This window comes from Corvus brachyrhynchos, unplaced genomic scaffold (genome assembly GCF_000691975.1).
Source record: "Corvus brachyrhynchos isolate BGI_N302 unplaced genomic scaffold, ASM69197v1 scaffold17, whole genome shotgun sequence".
In the NCBI taxonomy this organism is placed as follows: Eukaryota; Metazoa; Chordata; class Aves; order Passeriformes; family Corvidae; genus Corvus; species Corvus brachyrhynchos.
The window spans coordinates 12,852,159-12,875,289 of record NW_008240046.1 but is presented as its reverse complement, the minus strand read 5'-3'; the positions used below and the strand labels follow the sequence as shown (position 1 = coordinate 12,875,289).

Below are 23,131 nucleotides of genomic sequence, written 5' to 3'. Positions count from 1 at the left end.
GGGGTTCGTGTCTCACGGCACGGATCAGCCCGGCCGCTCTCGACAGCCCTAGAAAGCTGCAGAGCCGAGTGGCAAAGCGAGTAAGTCTGGTCTATCTAAGCACTTCCTTTGAGGTTCTTCAGTGCTACTGCTGGAGGGCAAAAGAAACAACGTTTTTAAATAGGTTGCAAAATTTCAAAGCGTATTTAAAACACTGTGAAACATCTCGTTAGTCCGTCTGTGTTGTTTCTTCTCAGCGTTTTTAATAGTTGTCCTGCTGCAACATAGAAATATAAATTTTCCAGACTGGTGGGTGAAGCTCCAGGTGAATCTGCAAATCTGCCCACTGTTTTCTTCCAATTCTAGAATGGAAATTGGTATTAGTGCCTACACTCATAATGCTGAAAGTATCTCCTTCCATCTTCTATAAGCTGCAAGTAGGGCCTTACTCAAAAATCTTCCTGAAGTTGCAAGATACTCTCACACTGTACAATTGCTTGTACTGGTTGCATCACAGGTCAGATTGAAAATTACAAGCCGGGCTGTTTTAGGATTTTTAGATCTTAATCTAAAAATCTGGGACAGTCCCTGACAGATAAATTATGCATACATAGTAACCTGATGTGTTGGACCTGCTGCACATGTGAGGTAAGAATGTATGCATATAGTAGCTAGTTTCCAGACATCAGGTAGCCTGAGTTTCCAGGCGTCTAGAAAAGTGGGCAATTACTTCAAAAATGTGGGAAAAGTCTGCATGTGCAAGCGTGCATGTGTCATAGGATTTCTGTGAATAATGTAGTAACTCTGTTGTCACCCGTTATCATCCTTCCTTTCATCCCTCCTTTCCCCAGCAGACTATAACTCTTTAAAAGCTGAAAATAATTTGGGCTCTGGATAGTTATGTCAAAGCCACAGTCATTCCTTGAAAGGCTAGGAAGCATTCGTTTGGTGATTGTATTTGTGCTATCCTTGATTTGCTCCATGGTGGGGAAGTGGGTGGATAAAGGTTTTGGAATAGTTTCAAACAGGTTCTGGAATTCTGTATTTTACAAAACTTTGAAACAGAGTATTCACTGGGAAGTAAACCAGATATTGTTGAAAAAAATAAACCACTAAGAATGTAATGACATTATTTGTACAAGTGTTTTATTCTAACAGCGATGTTTGTGGCAAAGATTCCTGTGACTGCAGACTTATTTTGCACTGAAGGTTCTTCTAAGTAATCACTGTTTCTGGAGTTTTAATCTAGTACTTTTTTTTTTTTCTGCTGTAACTTACAATGCATATTTTTTTCGGTCTTTGTTAGTAACATAGACTCTCAGTTTGGAATCATCTTCACAAATCCTTGTCTAAACAATAAGATGGGCTAGGGCAAGATATTTCCAGACTTCCTTTTGTATTTTTTTTCTAGTCACTTTCTGAAACTTATTACTAGCTTTGAACACTTGTGAATAAACTAACCAGCAGACCATTTGAGGGGAGTGGTCTGACTGATGTCTACCTCTGCAAAATCAAATGACTGAGGAGTCCTAAGATATGAAAGTTGTTTCAGAATTCATCTTCCATGTAATAGCTCAGGAGGTAGTGCCTGTAGTTCATTCCATTGCTTAGGAGCTGTTAATGAAAGCAATACCTTATTTTACAGTATTATTGAAAAAAGGGTGCATGCCAGACAAAGACAATTTACAACCCATTTATTTTCAGCATTCTCCTAATGCCCATTATTTGGAGTAAAACGCATCTCCTGATGGACCAGCTTCTTAGTTCCCTTAATCCTGCAACAAAGTGATAATCCTTTATTTGTGACCTCATAGGCTGTTGCTACAGAGAATGCTGTGATATCAGAAAGCCAGCGCTGTGACTTCACTGTTGGTGGAAGCCACAGTTGAAGATGACCCTCTGTGGAGGTCTGGGGGGCAGTGTATATCCTTTTGGTATTCTGCAAGTATTTCCTAAGGAGCAGTATCCGGCAAACAGAATTGCGTAATGTCTGTCTACCTAGGTGATGAATGAGACAATCAGAGGCTGCATTTGAGGGGAAAGTATGTGGTGATTATGTTTTACAAGGTAATTTCTGCCCTTGAAAGAAATTATGTTATCAGGAGGAAAAATGTCACTGGGAAGCTGCACTAGGCTTTTGCATCCTCAGTCTCCAAAGATATCCTGAAGAATACCAGAATTATATTCTCTAAAAGCAAGAACTTCTTACTCTGTATACCTCTTAAGAATATAATTTTGCAACCCCCAAACTTTTCTTGGAAACACTAATTACATCGAAACTTCCATCGAAAAATGTTTGTCAGGAGCAAGGCAACAGACATGTAAATCACATTCAAACCTCTATGCCGTAAAGTAGACTCTAGGCTCTTGTTTGTAAACTGAGGTATGAAGGAGATGTGACCAAGACTTTCAGGTATTTCCAGATATCTTACATGCATGGATTCTTTTCACATTTGAGCGTGAGCTTTTGTGCCATGTTCCAGAAATGAGTGCCTAAAATTAGGCTTCTTAGTAAGTCTCGACTTTAAGAAGTACCAATAGTACAGCAGCACTGAATGGAAATAAAGGGAAATGAAAATCTACATCAGTTTTGAAACTCAGGCTGTGACTATTAGAAACAACATATGGCAATAGAAGCCACATTTGGCTCCTTTACTATCTCTGCCTTTTTCCATAACAGGAAGATTTTAGAGAAATAGTACTTGCAACTCTAAATGTCAGTGGTTATATACTCTTGAAGACCGAAGCTGTCAGAACCCAGAAAAAAAGTACTAGTAGAAAGTTAATTCCTTTGTTTAAGCATTTAGTTTTTGAATGCATTAGGGAGCATATGATTGAACAACAGGAAGACATATGCTTGCCTGTAACAAAACTAGTATTATATTTTTACTATTGATTATTCCATTTTTAACTTTCATCTTTTTATGCATGATACAAAAGGTCATGCAGATGAGTTTAGCAGGATTATGCATGTACTACCAACCCCATTGATAAAACTTCTGGAAGTTGTATAGGCTAAATCAGGTTAAACAAAACACTTATTCCAGAATAAATGGGTATTTACATAGGTATAATTACACCAAGATAGTTCTGACAGTAAATTAGTCTTTTAGACCAAAGCCCTGAGGTCAGTTTCTGTCTTATCCCTGTTACACCAATGCTCTCCAAATTATGTTCTGAGCATGTACCAAACTGGATGCTGCATAACAAATCTATGTTGGAATAAGTCAGTTAAATGCAGTACCCAAAATGAAATACCACAGTTTAAAGCAAAACTTCACACGTATTATGCATAGACTTTGCAGACCATGCAGGATGCTCTTTGGGTAGCCTCACATTTTCAAGTTCTTGTGCATTACACCATCTTTGTATGAAACTAAATGTGCATGTGTGTTTGAAGAGCTGCTCATAAAGCAGCAGAACACTTCTAAAGACAGTGTTGGTGATGACATGCTTAACTGCTTTCACATGTTTTTGTTCAAACTGCCCAAACCATTAACATACTCCCTTAGTGATGTTACATGCGTGTATTTGTATGCACACTACTAATTTACTCTCAACTTTCTTTACTGTCCTGTAAGCTCCCGCCCTTCCCCTAGCTTTGATCTTTCATCATAACAACTTAGAAGCAGCCATTTGGAGAAGAAGCTAAAGGTTTGTTTTTAGCTATTCTGCCTGTTCCAGACACTGGGAGGGGAGGAGGGCTCTTTCCAAGGCGGTGTAGTAGTATGCAGGTACCCTCGGCAGGAGCCCGGTGCTCTGCTGGGGATGCTGCCTTTGCTGGGTCATTGGCACCTGGGCTTAGGCTTGGGGCTGCAGCCCAAGATATGTTTGTTCTTTTGGGCTTTTAATTGAGACTTTGAGTAGAGGCTTTCACTGAATCCTTTGTGTGGCAGGGGGTGAAGGTCAGCCCAGAAAACAAAACAAAAGCAAGCACCGAGTGGATGCAGAGCACATGCAGATCAGCTGTCACAAAACAACTGTCCTTTGTTCATTTCTTTCTTCACTGATACACGCAGCCATTCCCACTTGGCTTATTCCAGCAATTCTATAGACCCTAATTTTTTTCCCAGCCTTCCTACAGCTGGAGGTACTAATTTTATTTCTTACCATTTGGTTATTATTTCTGCTTCCATTTAGCCCTGCTAAGCATTGGGATTCTTTTAACAAGGCTACTTTCAGAAGTAACATCTCAGATGCTGCATTGTCTGCTTTAGGAATCAAACAAAAATCAGCTCTTTTCTCACATTTCCTTTTAACCTTTCCTGTGTTCTTTCTTTCTTATATTGTTTCTTGTTTTTCTCTCCCGTCTTCTTCTGCTACTAATTCAATCTTTATAGCCTAGGTTTTTGTTTAGGTAGCCTCTACATCAACTCTTTAAGACTAAAACTTGTAGCTAATCAAACAGGAAGAACAGCAGGGGTTTGAAAAAGTAAGCTTTCAGGGTTACTTGCATCCCCTGTAGATGTTTCTGGGGGCTCGTCTGTGCAGCGGTTCCAGCCTCACAGAGGGGGTGGCCAGGTGAGAGAGGGGCATGTACCATCCCCTTCACCATGTGCAATGCCATGTTTACTGATAATCAGAAATGCTTTTGAAGCAGAGAGCCTTCTCAAGCTCTGGTTCTGACTGAGACATTTTTTACCTGTCTAAGTAGGAGGTGCCCTCAGGCCCATAAGATCTGGGTGGGTTAAAGTACTGCCTGTGGAGGTTGCTTCGTGAAAGAATATGATGGTAACTATAAGGGCTTTTTTCTTACAGCCAGGCGTAAGGAATTACAACATGGTGACAAGATATAAGGAATGACTTATTTTGTTGTTTTAATGTGTGTTAAGAAAATAACTATCTTGCTATGACATTAAATGTAGTAATTTAGAGCTTGGGTTTGTAAATCCCCTATGCTTTGATCTCAACATTTTTGTATATATGATCTTTTCTCCCTGTGTCCTGTGGTTACTTGTGAAATCTGTTAAAGAAATTATCTTGATTCTCCTTTTGCTAACCTTTTGGTTTAGTTTAATTAAAGTTGAGATCATCAGCAGCACCTGAGATCATCTCAGGAGTCTAGCCTTGATATCCTAGTTTAGGTCTCTCTATACTGAATAAGAGGGCAAAGAGACAACTATTTTTATGTGCTCTCATCTTTCCGAAAACTGGGTCATTGCGACACTCAGGGAGCACAAGAACTCTTCCACGCTCTAGTGCTTTATAAATGCTTGGTGAAAGTCCAAAAGAAAAGTCTTGTCAAGCTCAGTTTAGTATACAGAGGAGAAAGAAGAAGGACGGCCCCTTCTGGGCCCTGGAAATGGTTAAAAGTCTTTTGTGCAGCAGGGATCAATACTAAATGTTTGGGGTTTAATAGCTATATTAAAAATCTGAAGGATGGAATGGATAATGAAGTGGTAACCCTGTCTGTCAGATCGCAGTTGTTCAGGTTCATTAAGACCGCTGAGGAGGATTTCAGAAGGGACTAGCGACAGCTGAATGGAACAGCTGAGCAGTTCTGCAGAATAGTGACATCAGCACTGTAGTATAAAGCAGTGCAGTGAGCACTGACAAAATAGTGCTTAAATTTGTTAAGTTTATGTTTTTTTAGGAGCACGGTCTCTGCATGTTGCTGGAGTCAGTGGTGAATGCGTTAGATGAGTCAGGAGTGGTAATTAAAATTCTAAACTTATGACTCTAAATGAGATACGTAAGAAGTCATGCAAGAGAGGTGGTTCTGTGAAATTTGTAATTTTATCCTTTTGAATACTGTGTTTGGTTTTATGGCTCATGTACAGGGCAATTTTCAGATTCCTGAAATTTCACTTTAAAATGACAGAGCAGTAGGTAGAGAGGTGTTACTGTTTTAACATTAATAAAACATCTGTTGTAGGTTTTAGTTTACTGCTTCCTGTAAATAAGTGCTCAGTAAAATTCAAAAGTAAAAAATATGTGAAATGGACAGGAGGAAATATTTCATCCAGTGAGTTGTTTAATTGTGGGAACCCCTGGTTCTAGGTGCTGTCATTTATTTGGGGAGGTAGGTTTTCGTTGCTGCGTTTGCTGACAGTCATACTCATTGGGATAAAAAATCAAAATATGCCAGTCCCTGAGGGTCTCAAAAGAACTGTTTCTGTCTGGAATAAGGGCATTTCCCTTTAAGGTGCAGTATACACTGGTGGCAATGTGTGCAGTTGGTTTTCCAATGCTTACTCTAAGATGCCTGACGAGCATGAGGGAGGCAGCAGATTTGGTGAGCTGCTGAACTGTTGTGCCATGGCATTTCCTTTATTCCCATTCTCACAGCTAATCCCCACACAGGTGAGACCAAAGGATGGAATTTAAAAGAGTTTTGAACCACTGTGGGAAGCAGGAGGGGTCATTGCATGTACCTCACGCAGGTAGAGCATAGGGGCAGAATATACTAATATAGCTTCTTCATGTATTGAGGTGCAAAATATTTAGATTTCACTTTGAAGTATACCTTCTTAAAGGTACTCCAGCCATATTGAAAACTCTGCTTTCTACCACAGGGAAAAAAATGACCCAGTAAACTCTCAGCTGCTAAGTCTTTGGAGCATCTAACCTTTTCTTTTTAAAACCACTTTGGCACTAATTTAATTGATTCCATGCCTGGCCTTTTCATCAGTTCTTTCTTCTAGCCAGGAAAAACTGGGCTGTTAAAGGCTGCTGCAGTACCATGGGACTTGTGTTCAGTGTTGCAGGTTCTTATTTTAACCTGATGTTATCTGCCAGTCATCACTATTGGTTTGAAAAGCTGTAACCACTGCAGTACTCTCTTCAGGCTGAAAATCTTTTAATGGTTACAGTAGTCAATATAAATGAGCGAGAGTGCACTATGTCTTTGGGTTGTGTTGCTAATTATCACTTCACCTTTCAAGAATTTTATCTGCTGACTAGATTCTTGCTGAATGTTTGCTGCAGCATCTCCAGCCACACTGCAAATGTGTTCTGGCTAAATTGAAGAGGATAGTGAAGAATGTGTGGTTAAGACCTTCAAGAGCTGTGTTTTGTGCTTTCAGCAGTGTTTGAAAAGGAGTATTTTTCTCTGTGTTTTTACAATTTCCACCCTATAAGAAAACATCAAGGTTTATCATTGTTTGTTGGGTTTTGTTTCTTTTGTTTCTCATTTGCTTACTCTCTCTTGCCAAACCTCCTCTAGTGTCAGATTTTTTAAATGCGTCTATCTTTCCTTGCATTTGCTGTTTGCTGCTAGAGAACAGGCAGGTTTTGTTTTTGAGGGGGTGGGGTGTTGGTGTGGTTGATTACAATATAGCATTAACATTAGTCAAATTAATTTGATAGTAGCAGATTTCTATGAAAAAAACCCAAACCCAAACCCTCCTCCCTTCTCTTTTTGTGGTCCTAGCGACAAAATACAGAGAATTCTTCTGTGTGGTTTAAAATATCACATCCTTTACAGTGAGCTATAATTTAAAGAAGCCTCTTTTAGTAGTTGAATTCTAAAAAGACACAATTGTTTCACCTACTGGGCTTTTGAGGGAGGGAGTTGCGTTGGTTGCCTTGGTTCTCCCGGTTAAGACTTGATGGTTTCATTCATATGCTGTTTCCTGGGTGGTTGTGTTAACAAGTGTGATGCTGGGTAATGATTCTGTCCTGCATTAGGTAACACTTAGAGTACTGTTTGTTTTTCTTCTTAGGTTTTGAGATTCTTTTTTAGAATGTGGTAAGAGGAGATGCTTAAAAATGGATAACAATTGAGAATAATTGGATGATCAAAGATCCTTAATCATATCCACAGAGTGAGATGTTAAAGATCATTATCTTGGGAGTCAAACCTAGGAATATTTGCTTCATACTTAGTTGCAGTCAGCATAAAAAGGATAACTGGAACTGCTTGCTCAGTTGTAGGGTGACAGCGAGCCACCAATAAAATACAGCTGTGGGGAGAAAAACAGGTGATAAGGCAGGGTATTTCCACTAAAAGTAAGGGAATTCCAGTTTCCTGGTAACTGATGCAGGTGGGAGGTTAGCTGGAACACTAGAATACGGTGCAGAATTCTGGTTGTTGCTTTTAAAAGAAAGTTACGTAAGCTAGAGTAAATGTAGAGGAGTCCTCTAACAGGATTAAAGGGACAGGAAGGGCAGACATACAAAAGAACACTAGAAGAGTGTGATTTTTTTTAAAGCCAATGGAAAGAGATCTGAAGGAGGAGAGGTGTGTTCTCTGCTAATACTTTGGGGTGTAAGCAGCAGGAAAAGAGAAAGGGTTTTAAACTCCTAGACAACATTAGAACAAAAACAGATGGGCATTACTCGTTGGGATTTTAATGAACTTAATACCCTGATCGTGTTTCCTCTTGTGATTTCTTAAAGAACCAGGAGATTTGTTCAGGTAAGTCAAGCGGAACTTATTAGCATACTGCAAGTAAGTTGTTATTAGTGGAGCACTAATATGTCAAAATTTTTAGTATTAAGAGATTTCCTAAAGAAACGTAAGTGTAAGTTGGTATCTCTCTGATGTTCCTTAATCTGATTTCTTCTGAGGCCACAGGGTTTGTGGGCTGTGTTCCTAATGTAGTTTCTGGGTGCTTCCTGCTTTGTGAAGTTGTTTCTTGTAGAGGTGGTCAATGATGACCAACACTGAAATTAGCTCAGTTGGTTGGAACATGGTTCCAGTAACACTAAAGTTGCAGGTTTGATTCCTGTATGGGCTATTTACTTGTGTTGGACTTGATGATCCTTGTGGGTCCCTTCCAACTCAGAATATTCTATGATCCTGTGGTAGATGACTATGGTCTCTGCAGCTACAGACTCCAGTTGCTGTGCACTGATGGCTGATTTTAGCCTCTGAAATTGGGAATCCACTGTAACTGGTACAGAAGAGACTGAAGACTCTTGATAACCTTCTTGGACTCTTTTGACCATGTTCTTTTTTAAGCTTTTTTGTTTTCTGTCATATGTGTGTGTGTGTGTGTGTCCCTGTTTTAGCATATTCCTTTCCTCCTCTTGAGTTTCCCTCTCAAGTGATGTGGAAAGAGCTGTGGCAAAGGAAAGGAATCCCAGGCCCTGACTCAGGAGGACTGAAGGATATATGCAAGCTAATGTAGAGTTTGACAAAGGAGTGTATGCAAAGAAAGAAAATGGGGTTTTTAGATCATCTGCTTGCTCCGTGTATGATGGAGATTGATCTCAGGTTATACTGTGTTTTGAGTACTGGTCTATTTGGATGCATGTGCATGCATGGGGTTATACAGAGAGAAGTCTATGGTGTGTTTGTACTGTACACTGTCAATAAGGCAGCTTTGTTTTAGCACCAACCTCTGTTGTGCTGTGGGGGGAGATGTGGGGTGGAGGAACAGAGTAGCTGCCCTGGTTGGGAAGTGCATACAGTATTTTGGCTAGGCCTTCCTCCTGTGAGGCCATGCTGCTGTAACATCACTGATGATGGCAGCACTGGTTTGTCCATCAACTTCAGCTCTTCTAAACATTCTCATTTATATTTTCCCCAGTGCTGGTCTCTCACTTCTGCCCTCTGCCATGTTTGAGGTATCAGGTACTTCTTGCTGTTGTTAATACTGATGAAAGGACTGTGTAATGGTGCTGTAAATGGATGAATTTGAGTAAAGGCACGCCTAGGTGCATGTACACAAGATGTCTGTGCACCCTAGACACGTGCATGCTTGGTGCATTCCAGGTAGCCATAGGCATCACACATGCAAGAGGAATTGTCTCACTGAAAGAGCTTGCAGTTGTATCAGTCTGTTCAGAATAGCTGGGTTGGTCTTGTGCATATAGTATGGGTTCAAGTCCTAGAGAAATTTGTTAGAGAGAAAAGGTATTCAGAGTGCAGTATTACCTGTAGCTTTCTTCTGCCAGTGTTTTAACTTTGGTGTTAGTAGCAAGACTATGGCAGCAAGATCTTGTGCATATGTGTGTAAACAGTGCTGCATGCACAAGCCCAGCTATTTAGCTTTGCATGAAGGTTGTCCAGTGCAAAGGGGAAGAAGACTTGTTTATACTTTCAGTAAGTGCTTGTTCTAATTCACTTCTAAATTTTTCTTCATGGAGTGAGTCTTGTTTCTGTAAAGTGGGTGTGTACTTTGCAGACAAACATTTTCCAGGAGCAATCCTAGGGGATCCAAACATTGTAAATGCCAAGCTGGATTCATTAGAGGTGTTGTGGCTGATCCTGCAGCTGCAGGGAAGGCAAGACTTCTGTAAAGTTGAAGGAAGATTTCCTGGAAGGAGGCCTTTCAGGGAAAACAGAAATTGTTGACTGTGTGTATAGCAACCCCCCAGTTTTTAATGGTGAGATTATGGCTACTGTGTAACTACCAGTGTAGCAAAGCATCCCATTAACCTTACACTTGTACATTAATCTGCTGTATGGCTTTGCTGCATAACAACCTCCACAGACCTGTAACCACAAGTGATGTTTGTTAGTTGTATAACCCAGCTATTTACTTGTCTTCTTAAAACTCAAAGACCTTTTAGGCTTGGTTGGACTCTTTCACTGCCAGGGTTGTTGTAGGGCCAGGGCTTGCAGCATAGGGAGGTGGTGACTTGTATTTCGTTCAGTCCTCCTAAGCACCTGGTGTGTTCATTTTTGGGGGAACACCTAGGAGAACTGCCTGTTCCAGCATAGCACAGGTGAGCCCTAAAGTGCTGTGTTTCAAAATTTTATGGATTATGTGCCTTCTATGCTTCAATATGCGTATTTCAAAATGCTTGGAATGTAGGAACCTTTAAAGAAATGTTTTGTGGCAAGACTCCCTTTTCCTTTTTGCACCTCCATTTTGGCATGTTGGTGTGATTTTGATGATGAGGTCATGAATAAAGTAGGTTTTTCTCAGTAAAGGCAATTTTAAATGTTGCCTTCTTTTAAAAGAAAATCTCCAAACAACTGAAAATGTTCCTATGGAACAACAGCATCTGTCTCTCATCTCACACATTATTCCTATTTCTTCTGTGTTTCCTTGATGCTATAGCTTAGCATATCCTCACCAAGCCAAGGAAAACCTAGCACTGGGAATGAGATCCTGACACAGTGACCTCGTTCTGAGCATTACCTTCTTTGTCAGTGGTAGCAGAAGCTGAAGCAGCTCTGCTGGCCCTCAGCACCTGGAGCAGTTTGACATTTTCTGTCTGGCATGGTTTCAGGGATCACTTTGTTTTAAGCCCAAATGGTGAATGGGATAATGAGAAATAAGCTTACAAGAACTTGTCCACTGCTTCTAATTTTTTGATAAACAGTTTGCAGCAGCACAACTTTGATCTAGTGTACAGCAGAGCTGCTTGTTACATTTAGATCTGCAGCATTCTTCAGGACTGACAAAGGAGAGTAAATCTTTCGTTTTAATCAATAGACCTAAAACTGGTAACTGTCATGATAAATAGTGAATAGTTTAAGAAAATACTGATCTGTGTAAGTGTCTTTGTGCCCACAAATGTCTGTGCATTTATGTTTCTGTGTATAGGGGGAGTTGTGCATTACATCAAGAAGATATGTTAGGGGTGATTTTTTTTTTTATCTTGACGAGAGGGTTAAAGCTTTAGCTTGTCTTTGCTAATGCATGTAAATAGCTTTCTTGTCCACTTAATGAGAAGGCTGGCTTGTTATCCTGTACAATGCAGCTGGGCACTGTTCCAGAAGCATAGGCACTTCATTTCAAAGACAAAGAAGCCAGCGCAGACACGGAGAAACCTGGAACATTGCGCTGTGGATTTTTTCAGAGCGATGACTCATTTCAGTTCACAAAGGATTCTGGGCAGGGTAGTGAGAAGTCAGGTTGGCTGATCCATTCCTATGACTTCACTTTGCAGAGAGCCAGGGAGAAGAGGAGTGACACTGCAGAATCCTGAGGCACTGCAGTGGAGAGGTGCTTTGCAAAGACTGTGAGTGCCTTCGGAACAGGGGGTGGTATCAGAATGTGATTTCAGCCATTCCATGGAAACCGGGCAAAGAGAGAGATGTTTTCAAAACACTGTGTGGGAGTTATATTTGTAGTCCCTTTTAGATTCTTCTCCACCTCCTCTGTAATTTCTTAACCATTTATTTCTCATGCTTATGTGAGAATTGTGTGAAATAGTGTTCCTTTCAGTGGACCTGCATAGATAACTGCATTTTTTTTTCTTCAGTGTGTCCCTATTTCCTGATTTAAGAGGTGGGTGTTCAGTATATTCCTGCCTAAAAGCCTGCTTTGTTTTTCTTCTTTCAGGTCCTGTGGCACTGACCTGTGCTGCATTCAGCCACCTTCCACAGTGGTATAAAGCCCCAATATGCACATTGTTGTTACATCCCAGCTTCTCTGGATACTGTACTGGAGCATGGAACCAGACCATAGGGGTTCAGGTAAGTCCCCCTTTTTTAACATATTGTGTGCCAGGAATATAGACATGGACATTTATTAAAAAATGCATTTGAAAAGTACTGTTTGGGGAAACACATTCTAAAGCACACAATATATTAAAAAAACACAGTCGTCCCCGGCCTGCCCCCCCCCCTTCCCAGGATAAGCAATGCTACAGAAATCTCCTCAACTGAATCCTCTGGGAAAGTTCCATGCTCCAGCAGAAACTTTTTATGATCATAGTTGTAACACGTGCTGGGATATCACTTTGGATCAGGAGGCAGCTGGCCACAGGACATGAACAAAGAAAAGGAAAATTAAATCACAGGAATGAATGCGTGTAAGATGAGTCTGCTGACTGTGGGTAATTTAGCACCTGTTTCTGAAAGTTAGTGCCACTTGGTGAACCTGAAGATCATGATTGTAGCTGTGTCTGAATGATTAAAAAGATCAATTTACATAGTTGAAGTTAATAACTAACAAGGAACTAGAACTTTGTTTAAGTTTGTTATATTGGTTATACTAAGTTTGGTGTGTTTTCTTCAGGCTGTATAGATTTGGAGTGGTTCCTTTCTTGGAAGTGTTCATTCTTTATTTTGGTGGGTGTGCATTTCAGAGATGCCGAAGGAACTTGCTGGTTAGTGAATGAATGTGTTACTGCATTTGTTGAGCCTTTGTTTAAGCTGTTCTTAAACAGGAATAAATGGAAAAATCTTTATTGTATTTTTTCATTGTTATTATCAGTCCTCTGATATGTGTAGCTGTCCAGTAAACACAGCCTGCAGCTTATTTCATAAAATACTCCAGGAATTGTAGCTTAAAAGGAGGATTTAGGGTATGTCTGGAAACAGCACAAGCAACATTTCTTCTAATTTTCTTTGTTTCCAGTTTTGCCAGTGAAATGTGATCTTTTCTGTGTTAGCATGCTAGTGCAGATTCAAGGTATTTCATGGTAATCTGGTTAATACCAAAGAAATCTACATATTCTTCCTTTTCCCTCCTGTTGTTCAATCAAATGGGAACATCTAGCTTAAAATGGCAATTATATGTCCGTGTCGCGAATTCGCATCAGAATAGGTTTGCTACATCTATGTAAGAATTCTTTAATTAGCATAATTCAGTCAAGATGGGGTTTGGGGCAAAAAGGGGTGATTGTGCAACCCAGGCCAGACATCTTAACTTCTTCAGCATCTGTCCCTTCCTGAAGTAAATCTGAAAGTGTACTTTTTCTAGAAGAGACTTTTTGCTTACAGTATTCTTGGGAAAAAATGATAATATTCTAGGCCCTCTTTTGCCCATTACAAGTAGTTTTGTTTGAAAATGACCTTTCTGTAGTTCTTCCCAGGGTGAAATCATAGACAAGTGTTGATCAGAACAGGCTGTTGGCAAGAAAATTTTTGTGGGGGATTTCTGTTGCAACCACCACTATTATCATGAGATGCCATGAAGTTATGCTACTCTAGCTCGATGTTTTCTGATTAATAATGTAGTTCTGTAAGCACCAAAAATAGTGAAGTCATTTCCCTTGACAAGTGTTTTTTGACTGGATTCTGTCCTGTCTAGTGGGAGGTGGCTATGCCTGAAGCTCTGTACAGATGTAACATGTAGCATACCCTTGTTTTAGAATCACTCTTGTCTGGTGAGGCTCTATCTCCCTGACACATGCAAACACACAGGTTGTGATTGTTCAAGCCTCATTTTCTGTGGAAACCAGGCTAAAAGATATGTTTAAAGGTTATCTTGAGCCGTAAGAAACAAAAGATTAAAAAGGTGTTGAGAGTCTGAAGAAGTGAAACTAGGCTTTGACTTCCTGTACTTTACAGGACACAGAGTGTGCATCAGAGGGTCTCCTCCCTATTTCAGAGAAATAGGGTGTATAAATTCTAATATAGTGTGATTTTTGCACTGTAATTTCTTTAATTCATTCACAATGGTTGTACTGAATTGGTTCCATTTGCAAGTCAAGAGGTGATTTTTCAAGTAATCTTTATGCAGAGTTCACGAGACAAAGAGTTTGACTACTAGGTAACTTCTTTCCAGCAGTAGAATCACTAATAAAAATTCTGTCATCAGTGTGTAGTTGATAGTTTAATTGCTGATACATGGTACAGAATGTAGTCTGCCTCATTTTCTCCCCACATGGTGACACCCGGACCTTCAGAGAACAGACACACTGATACACTAGCACAGGGAAAGTTCCGGCTGGTATGGGCTCAGGATGTGGGAATTTTCATTCCCAGCTATGTTAGACCATTAATTTCTCATCTATGTGTTAAGGATAGTTATGGTTCCCAGTTTTTCAGAATGTTTGAAAACCACTGAAGAAAAGTGCTATGTAAGAGCTAAGTGTTTATTTTATGTGCTACATAATCTTTTAATTTCTTCATAATCTTTTTAATTTCTAAGTAATAAAAATAATTTTTCCCCCCAGGCTAGCGATACAAATCCCCAAGACATAAATTAGTACAATTCCCATTCACTGTTTCTTATGTGCTTAGACAGTCTTTAAAATTGAGTGTCACTTAATACAAGAAATCTAGAAAACTTTTTAAAAAAAATTTATTTAGAGAGAAGTTTGGAAAGACATTGCAGAAACAGAGCTAGAGCTATATACGTACGTATATATCTTATATTTAAACAAAACATGCAGTCAGCTGGTGAAAACTGCTCTCTGAGCTCCAGTTTTCATTTAATTGGGAACACAAACATATGAAAGTAGAGGCTACCAATTTGATTTCAAAAGAAAGCTGCTTGAGACAAGCATCAGTCAGAGCTAACAGGAGCCATATGCTAGATGTTTTGTGTAAGTGATGTGGTCTTCAAAAAATTAGGAAAAGCATATTTGCTTTTTTTTTTAAGCAGATCTTTCCTAAAGAAGTTGTAGTAAACCTTCTGTTCAACAGCCTAGCAGTATTTATGTGCGTAATTGATGTTAATGTATTATATTATAGATGCAAGATATTTGCTGTTATTGTGCATCAAAGGAGTTTGTTGACTTTACTATAACCACAGAGTGCGTGTAATTTCCCAGAGCCACAGGACAGTCAAGATAAAATCTGGCAAATCAGAACTTCCCTGAGTGAGGGGAGTTTGGCTTTCTATCACTAGATCTGCTCAAAATGTGTGCTAGCCTTTTTAAACAAGAGCTAGTAACTATCTCTAGCAGACAGTTATGAACAACAAACTATGGAGATTATTCTGTCACAACAGAGGTGAAACGACAGTTTTCTTGTCATTGTGAAGAAGGCTGAAAAGCACTCAGTGGAAAAGAATAAGGCTTAACTCACGATACTCCCTTACGAACCAGAAAGGCCCTCACATAAACCAATATTTGTTGAACATTTCTATTTCATTTAAAGCCATTTAAATTATGATTTTATGGGCAATTATAGTCATCTTTATAGTTAATTAAATGGTTGTCAAGCTCCCAAATATTTGTAAGCAGGATGTGTGTTACCCTGGTATACTAACTATAACGTGCTGTGCTAGAAATTGTGTTAACATTAAGGAACCAATACTGAATGTTTTGTGTTGAGGAATTAATGTGAAGTATAGTTAGTGTTTCAGTGGAAATTCCTGGCTTCTTCCTGGTGACAAGAGTCCTGCTGGCAGGAGGTCAAATTCAGTGCAGACTGAATGTTTTCTGCTAATTAACCTAGAAAGCAATTCCATGCTGAAGGCCTACTTTAAAAGGAAGAACTGTGCAATGTTACTAAAATCAAGCAAAGTTTATTATTTCTTAGTTTGAACTTAGGCAGTTTTAAGTTAACAGGTCCTGACTGGAAGTGATCTCAGAGGTGGATCTCTGCAGGCTCTTGGCAGTCAGAGGAGAGGGATGGGCTGCTCCTGGGCAGGAGCAGAGCAATTGGTTTCTGAGTTCTTGTCCAAGCATCCCTCTGGGGGCAGCTACAAGGCTGCAGAGCAAAGCTTCAGGTATAAAATTCCTTGAGTGGCTTTCCCACTTCAGGAGTCTGATTATGGTATTAAGGCCCATTCTTTACATCCTAAGTATAGTTCTGGTTAGCTGTGAATGGATCATTCCCATGCAAGGGTGAGAGGTCGGTCTTCCTCCCACTCTCCCATCCTGGCACGTGTATAGCTGGCAGTGAGAGTGCATGGCTGGGAGCAGGCACAGGGATACTCCTGCCAGGCTGCTTAGGTTTAAGAAATTGCCAGGTCTTTGGTGATAAACAGTTAAGGGGTTGCTGCCCTTTACCTGGATGTCCTTAAAGCTACTCTATTCCAGGCAAAACCAGGACACCAGAGAGCCTGTTTCAGTGCCCAATGAACCTGATAAGATTAAACCTCAGCTGTGGCCAATATATGCCTATCTGTCTGACATTGCACTGAACTCAGTTTAGTAGTTCTCACAATGATACCCATGACACATAATCTTTGTGTTAAAGACAGTAATTTCTTAAATTGCTTAGCTAAATCTGCATAATTCTTACTGTAATTCTGATGCTTCTTAGACATGAAATTAATCATTAAAGAAACTGATCCCCTGTACAAAGTGCATGGTGACTGGTGATCAAAGTTGGTAAACTTACGTGTCTGGCTAATTACAAAGATTTGTCTATGAACAAGTTTAAACTGACAGCAGATATAATTATTAGTAAACATTACGGGTTAGTGACGTTCTTTATCCATACTCAAATGATGAGGGAACAAATGGTGTTTGCTCCCAAGTCATATGGAAGCTTATCTCTAAACTTTCCCTGTAAGCTGTGTGTCATCTTCTTTGCCGTTGTCTGTAATGCACATGGCAGGAACTTTTAGGTGTATTTGAATAAAAAATGTCCAGAGAATGTTATATTTCAAGGTCATAATTCTGTGGTGAGATAAGAATGAGGAGGGTCTTGGGCTTCACTGTGTTGCAGCTGGAAGAATGCTGCCGTGCTGGGAAGGGAATGCAGCATTGATCTGGTCAGGCCTGGTTAAGCAAAAGCAATCAGGAGATAGCACAGCACAAATGTGTAGTTTTAAATCATTCTTGTGTCTTGGGTAACATCTATCACTGTTGTACAACAGATTATAGAGCTTGTGATTGAAAAATTGCTCATAAGTCTCACTGAGACAGCTATGCAGTTTACTACTCCTACCAATTTTTTCCCCCTGAAGAGCTGATTATAATGCTAGAGTAAATGCATTTTGATAATCAATTTTAGAAGCTGCTGCTCTTGTTTAGTAGACATAATAGGAATATAGAATTAATAGGGCAAATATTAGATCTTCTGAATTGAGAATGAAAATTTGGATTTGAATTAATTTCTAGTAATTTGATTCATGATTTGATCACAAGGTGTTGCTCTGTGACAGCAGAAATAGCATGATTTTCCTGAAATTTCAAAGCCGTTTAGGTAGAACTTAATCCCTGGCTATTGACTGACCTGTGGCCAGAACAGGATTCATGGTCAAGCACCCGTTGTTCTGTCTGTTATGCTTTCTACTCCTTTTCTATTGGCAAGGAAATTCTTTTAGCCTGTTGCTTTCCTCTCTTTGAGATCATTGGGGAGCTGTTACCACTTCAAGAAGAGTTACAGAGCAGAATCAGAGATTTATGTACTTGGATAAAGTATGTTAAAATGCTCTTGTATATGTGTAGTCATGCTAGTATTACAATTTTGTAGTTTCTCCTATAACTTTAAGATCTTTTAATGATTTTTTTTTAAACTATAGATTAATAAATAGTTTGTAAGACAACATGAGAAAAGTTACAACAAACTTAATTTTCAGGCCATCCTGAAACCATCAAAACTTCTCTTCTAAAAAGTATGTAGTTTGTACAAAGACATTTGGCATGTAGATGCAGGAGAGGTTTATTCAGGGTATCAGTCTTAAGGTGTTTGGATGCTTTTGCGTCTCTTAAGGAGTGTTCTGTGCTTTATCAGCTGAGTGAAAATGTTATTCTTTAAGTTAGCAACATTTTTTCTGATCTTTATTACTATTAATAAAAAATACTATATCAAATTGAAACGGTGGGTGATCTATACTTTGAAAGGGGAGTGAAACCTCCCCTTTTATGTCCAGAGAAATATGTGGGACTATTTTGTTTGTGCAGTTACCTAGTACAAAGTTAAGCAGGAGGTTTTGCAACCATGAGTCCTAATTTATTGTCATTTTTCTAAGTCTGTCTGTTGTACCCTTTGAGAAACTATGTCTGCATAGTGTATATCTCCCATTTTCCAAAGTTCTCGGTGTCTCTTAAGTTTTGAAATAAGCTGTTGGATGGTTCTCCATTGTAAGAGTTTTATCCCCAGCTCAGTTCAAAAACGAGAGATCTCTGTGAATTTTCACCAGCTGTATCTCTACATCCTTGTTCTTTGAGCAGATTTTTAAACAAAACGCTTCATTGCACATCTTTTGTCTTTTTACAGGTGATGTATCACCCATCAGCATGTCTCCCATCACTCAGTCACAGTTTATTCCACTTGGGGAAATCCTTTGCCTGGCCATCTCAGCAATGAACTCTGCCCGAAAACAAGTCACACAAGAAGCACTAATGGAGCACCTAACCACCTGCTTCCCAGGTAACCAGTCATTAATAAATCATCGGTCAGATGAGCACATGTCTGCAGAAGGGCAGTTAAAGAATCCTCAGTACCTTCTGGATGGGAATATTGACAAATCCTGACATTCTAACCAAAAGTAAAAGGAGACATTAGGGTTCTAATCTTTATTCTTAAACATATGGAGAATTGAGTTCTCTTTGATAAGACCATTCATGTGAAATGCATTTTGCAGGGCAAATTCCTGACTTTATGTAAGTAATAAAAACTACTTGGAGTACTAAACAACAAAATATTGGCTATTTCCTTTTTTCAGACAGTATCAGAATAAGCTTGTTTGTGATTTTTCTCACAAAATAACCTTTTTTATCATCATAGCCAAAGGAGTACAGGGCTTCTTTAGTAGCTATGGAGAACAAAGCATGATCTGTCATAGCCAGAGCAAACTCATTTTGACTTGTGGCTTTCAAGCCCCTTGTAGCTAACTCATAAGAGTCCTGTTGACATCATTCAACCAGTCCAAGTGTCATTGTCCAATCTCCAAAGAGGTAACCCCATGGAGGTCTTTGTAGAGACCTCCCTCTTAAAGACCAGGCTTCCCACACAGCTGCGTGTCTTCCTTCACCTAGGACAGACTCTCAATGTGTGGTCTGATGCAAGTAGTAGAGTCCAGTGACAGTGATGTGCCTGCCTCAGGGGGAGGTTGTATTTAAAGTGAAAGGGCTGTGTAAGCCTACTTTCCAGGAGTTCTCAGATCCTTCTTGGACACAGTTCTGGCTTTTGCTCCTGAATTGCCCTTGTTTGAAAAACAACAACAAAAAAGACAACTCTCTCCATCACTAAACTGAGCGCTTTGGAGAGCTGTAGATACACTTGCTGTGTTCACAAATGCTGGTGTACTGTTCAGAATTCTCATCTGATATTCTTGTCAGCATTTGATAATATTTCTCAAATGGTAAATGGAAAATGTCTTGGATTAAAGATACTGAAACATCACAAGAAGGGAATCCTGTAGCAAGAATGTACTCTTGAATATGCTGCTTCTGTACTGGCCATCTGTATCTGGAGTGGGTGAATCATGCAAAAGGCATCTTGTAGAGAAATTTTACATTGAGGCGCTAAAGCATTGGGCAGAGGTTTACTGCTCAAGAGAGCAGAACTTTTTCATTTATGCTTTGTTTGATCCTGGGCAAGATGTTTACGTATTCTGCATCTGAGTTTACAGTTCTCTAAAGTAGTTGAGAAATTTCTCCATTGTACCTATTTTATAGCTGTAAAAAGCTAATTAAACATGCTTCAGTACGAAAACTACTGATGCATCTGTCTCATCTAGGCAGTCTAACCACAGCCATGTTTTGATGTCTGGAATTTTTTTGCTTACATTTCAGAGCAAGAGTTACTTAAACCCTTGAAATTTACATGTCTTTTGCTATAACTGGTACTAAGATCTGAGAATTTAAAATATAATTCTCAATTGAGAGCTGTGTTTGGAATAAACAATTCTGTCTGACATTTAATAATCGCACTTTGAAAAATATACTGCAAGCATATTTTGTAAATACTGTTTTTCTCTCCCTATTTGTAGTTTTGTTTATCAGGCTGATTTTGATAATAGTGGTAAAAATTGTAAGGGTTAGAATGCAAAGAAGGCAAAGTTCACAATTGTAATTATTTTAATTCATTTTGATGACTTTTTTCCAAGTTATCTTTTCTATGTATGCTGTGTACTAGAAGAATTTCATAGATTGCAAGTATTTTTTCATTTATTCTATCAATATTTTTATATAAACATTGTTGCATGGTGGAAATGATAATTTATTAGTGACATCCCTTGAGTTTCCTGGGAGCATGATTATCAGTTCACTTGGTGTGTTGTGCAGTTCTTGTTAGACAGAACCAAACATGAAAAATAATTCAACTGGCTGGATTATTTTGTAGACATTGCTCAGACAAAGCCTGAGGCAAGTTAGCACATAGTCTCTTGCTGCCTTTTTTTTTTCCCACTAGCCATTAACATGTGAATTTCTCAAGTCTGAGATTTAAAAAAATAAAACCCGAGAACCTCACTTCCTAAAATGTAGAGAAAGTTATTTGAAGGAAAAAAAAATCCACCCTTTGTTGACCAATTTTTCCCCTTCTCTAGAGAAATGCCTTTCTCTCCCAGCCATGACATGTTTAACATAGTAAGCATACATGTTTTCTCAGTGTATGAGGATTATCCAAAATTTTTCTCCTTTCCAATAAACAGAAATTCTTGTGCTGACACTTCTCACTTTTCTGCCCAAATCCCTCTAATAAATCAGCTGTAGCTTTTCGAGGCCTTGTATTCTTTGTGGCTATTGAAAAATATCTGATGTCCTCTCATATTCTGATAGTTTATTTTTCCTAACTAGGTGCTCATGCTCTGAGGGAGAGAAGAGCGTTACCACTGTAGATGTGTCTGTTATTATCACGTAACCTCTCTGTATCTCTTCATGTAGCAGCACTTGCCTGCGTGTGTTGTTTGTGCTCTAATGAACAGATGCTTCACCACGTTTCATGATGTAGATAAATTTCCTACGACCCCAGTTGCTATTCTCAGAAGTGCCTAAGAATAATAAGCATTTTCCTCAGTGCAGGGTCTTACAGTTGCCATCTAGCCCTCTAGTTTGCTGAGCCATTGTGCAGGCATAAATCTGGGCCATGGCTCTATCTGAAATAAGGTATGCTAATTATTTATAACATCACATAGCAACCACTCCACATCTTTAACTAGTATTTCATGAGCCAATCAGAGTATTTCTTTTATCCCTTGTTAAGCCTTAGCATTGGCTCAGGAGAAAATCATTTTAGCAGATTTAACACCATTTAAGTACTACTTCAGATGTATTTTTCATGAATTTATTTTATTCAAAAAGTTTGTAATGATAATGCAGATCTTATTTGTGGTTTTTGTTATTTTTCGGGTTTTTAAAAAAGCAAGAGGGGCTGCTCCTGCACATACTTCCATTATTCTAACTTAGAATTAAACAATAAGATGTTTGTACAGCCCTACTTTGTAATTTATTGACCATGGTTTAAATCCCATACATTAAATGTAAATCTTTGAAATCCAGTATAAGGAGCTAAGAATGTAACCCCTGTTCTGTGTTTGGCAACCAGACCCTCTTATCTGTATGAAAACATCAAGCCTTAGTCTGTGCTGCCTTTAGTAAGGATGTTTGTCTTTTTTTTTTCCTCCCCAATTTTGTCCACATATATGTTTAGATAATTTTATGACGTTCAAAATTGCAGTGTAGAAAATACTTGTGTATTGGACTAGGTTGCTTTTGAAGCAAGCAGTTTTCTGCAAGCTGGCAAATTCCTCCAACAATCACCTTTATAACTTGACTCTTTAAATATATGAAATATATGTGTAGCACTTAAAAGAAGTGTCTTACATTAACTGAGTTCACTCTAGGTCAGTGTTCTTTGTGAGCAGCAAACAAGACATAATCTTCTGTCTGGAAGCTCAGTGGATGGCATAGTAGACTCTCTTGAGATACAGAAAATGTACATGTCTGATGATTCAGTGTCCAGACAGTTTCTGCTTTTGAATTATTAAACCACTACATAATCTTAAATAACACCACTGCTGTCATGCAATATTTTATGTGCTGGAGTATCTAAGCTACTGGGGATTTCTCCTTTGTTCCTATTTCATGGAGGAAGGGAGACCATAAGGAGAGTTCTGAATGCAAGGGGACAGGTTGTGTATAGACATTATGTGGGCAGATTATTTTAAAGAGGAAAGTCTTGAGAAAGCCAAGAAATCTGTATTCACTCTATATCCCACTGTTCTTTTTTTAATGTCATTGCTCCTGTCTGCCATGCAGGAAAGCCTAAGTTGACTTTGGGTCTGTTTCTGCTTTTGTAAGTACCTAAAAGAGCTTGGAATAAAACCCATAGCTTACCTGTAGCTGACAATGCTGACCTCCCAAGATTTGCATCTGCTGTCATCACTGCTGGCTTAGTGAACCACAGCATGGACTGTATGCTGGGAGTGATAAAAGTGATTGTCTTCAACTCCAGAGGGAAGGCTGACACGATTAAATTTATAGCATCATTGACTGCCAGGCGTGCTAATTGTTTTTTTCCTTGGTGTTCATCTGCACATTCTCCATTCACAGGAGTTACTCACTTAAAGTAACTACTGTGCATCCAGTGTTTAGAGACTCACCCAACAGACTGTAGCCCTTATAGTTTACTGGGTGAAAAATACTTATTATTATTTTTACCATGTATTTGCAGTGCATTTTTGCCTAAATTGGTGTAAAACGTCAGTACATCCATTTCAATCTCTTTCCC

General features: G+C 39.1%; 1 protein-coding gene across 14 annotated transcripts in view; it reads left to right on the top strand.

Annotated features, from left to right (window-relative positions):
- Positions 1 to 23,131, top strand: part of STOX2 (storkhead box 2) — a 104,946-nt gene that overhangs the window by 66,498 nt on the left and 15,317 nt on the right. For 10 of the 14 annotated variants that reach the window (XM_017744412.1, XM_017744414.1, XM_017744415.1 and 7 more), the window contains one exon: positions 18,674 to 18,826. In XM_017744412.1, the coding sequence (XP_017599901.1) occupies positions 18,674 to 18,826 (153 nt within the window). Of the gene's footprint in view, positions 1 to 11,764; positions 11,842 to 12,164; positions 12,299 to 18,673; positions 18,827 to 23,131 lie in introns of those variants that run through there. The other 4 variants (XM_017744420.1, XM_017744419.1, XM_017744421.1 and 1 more) reach the window with 3 other exon arrangements.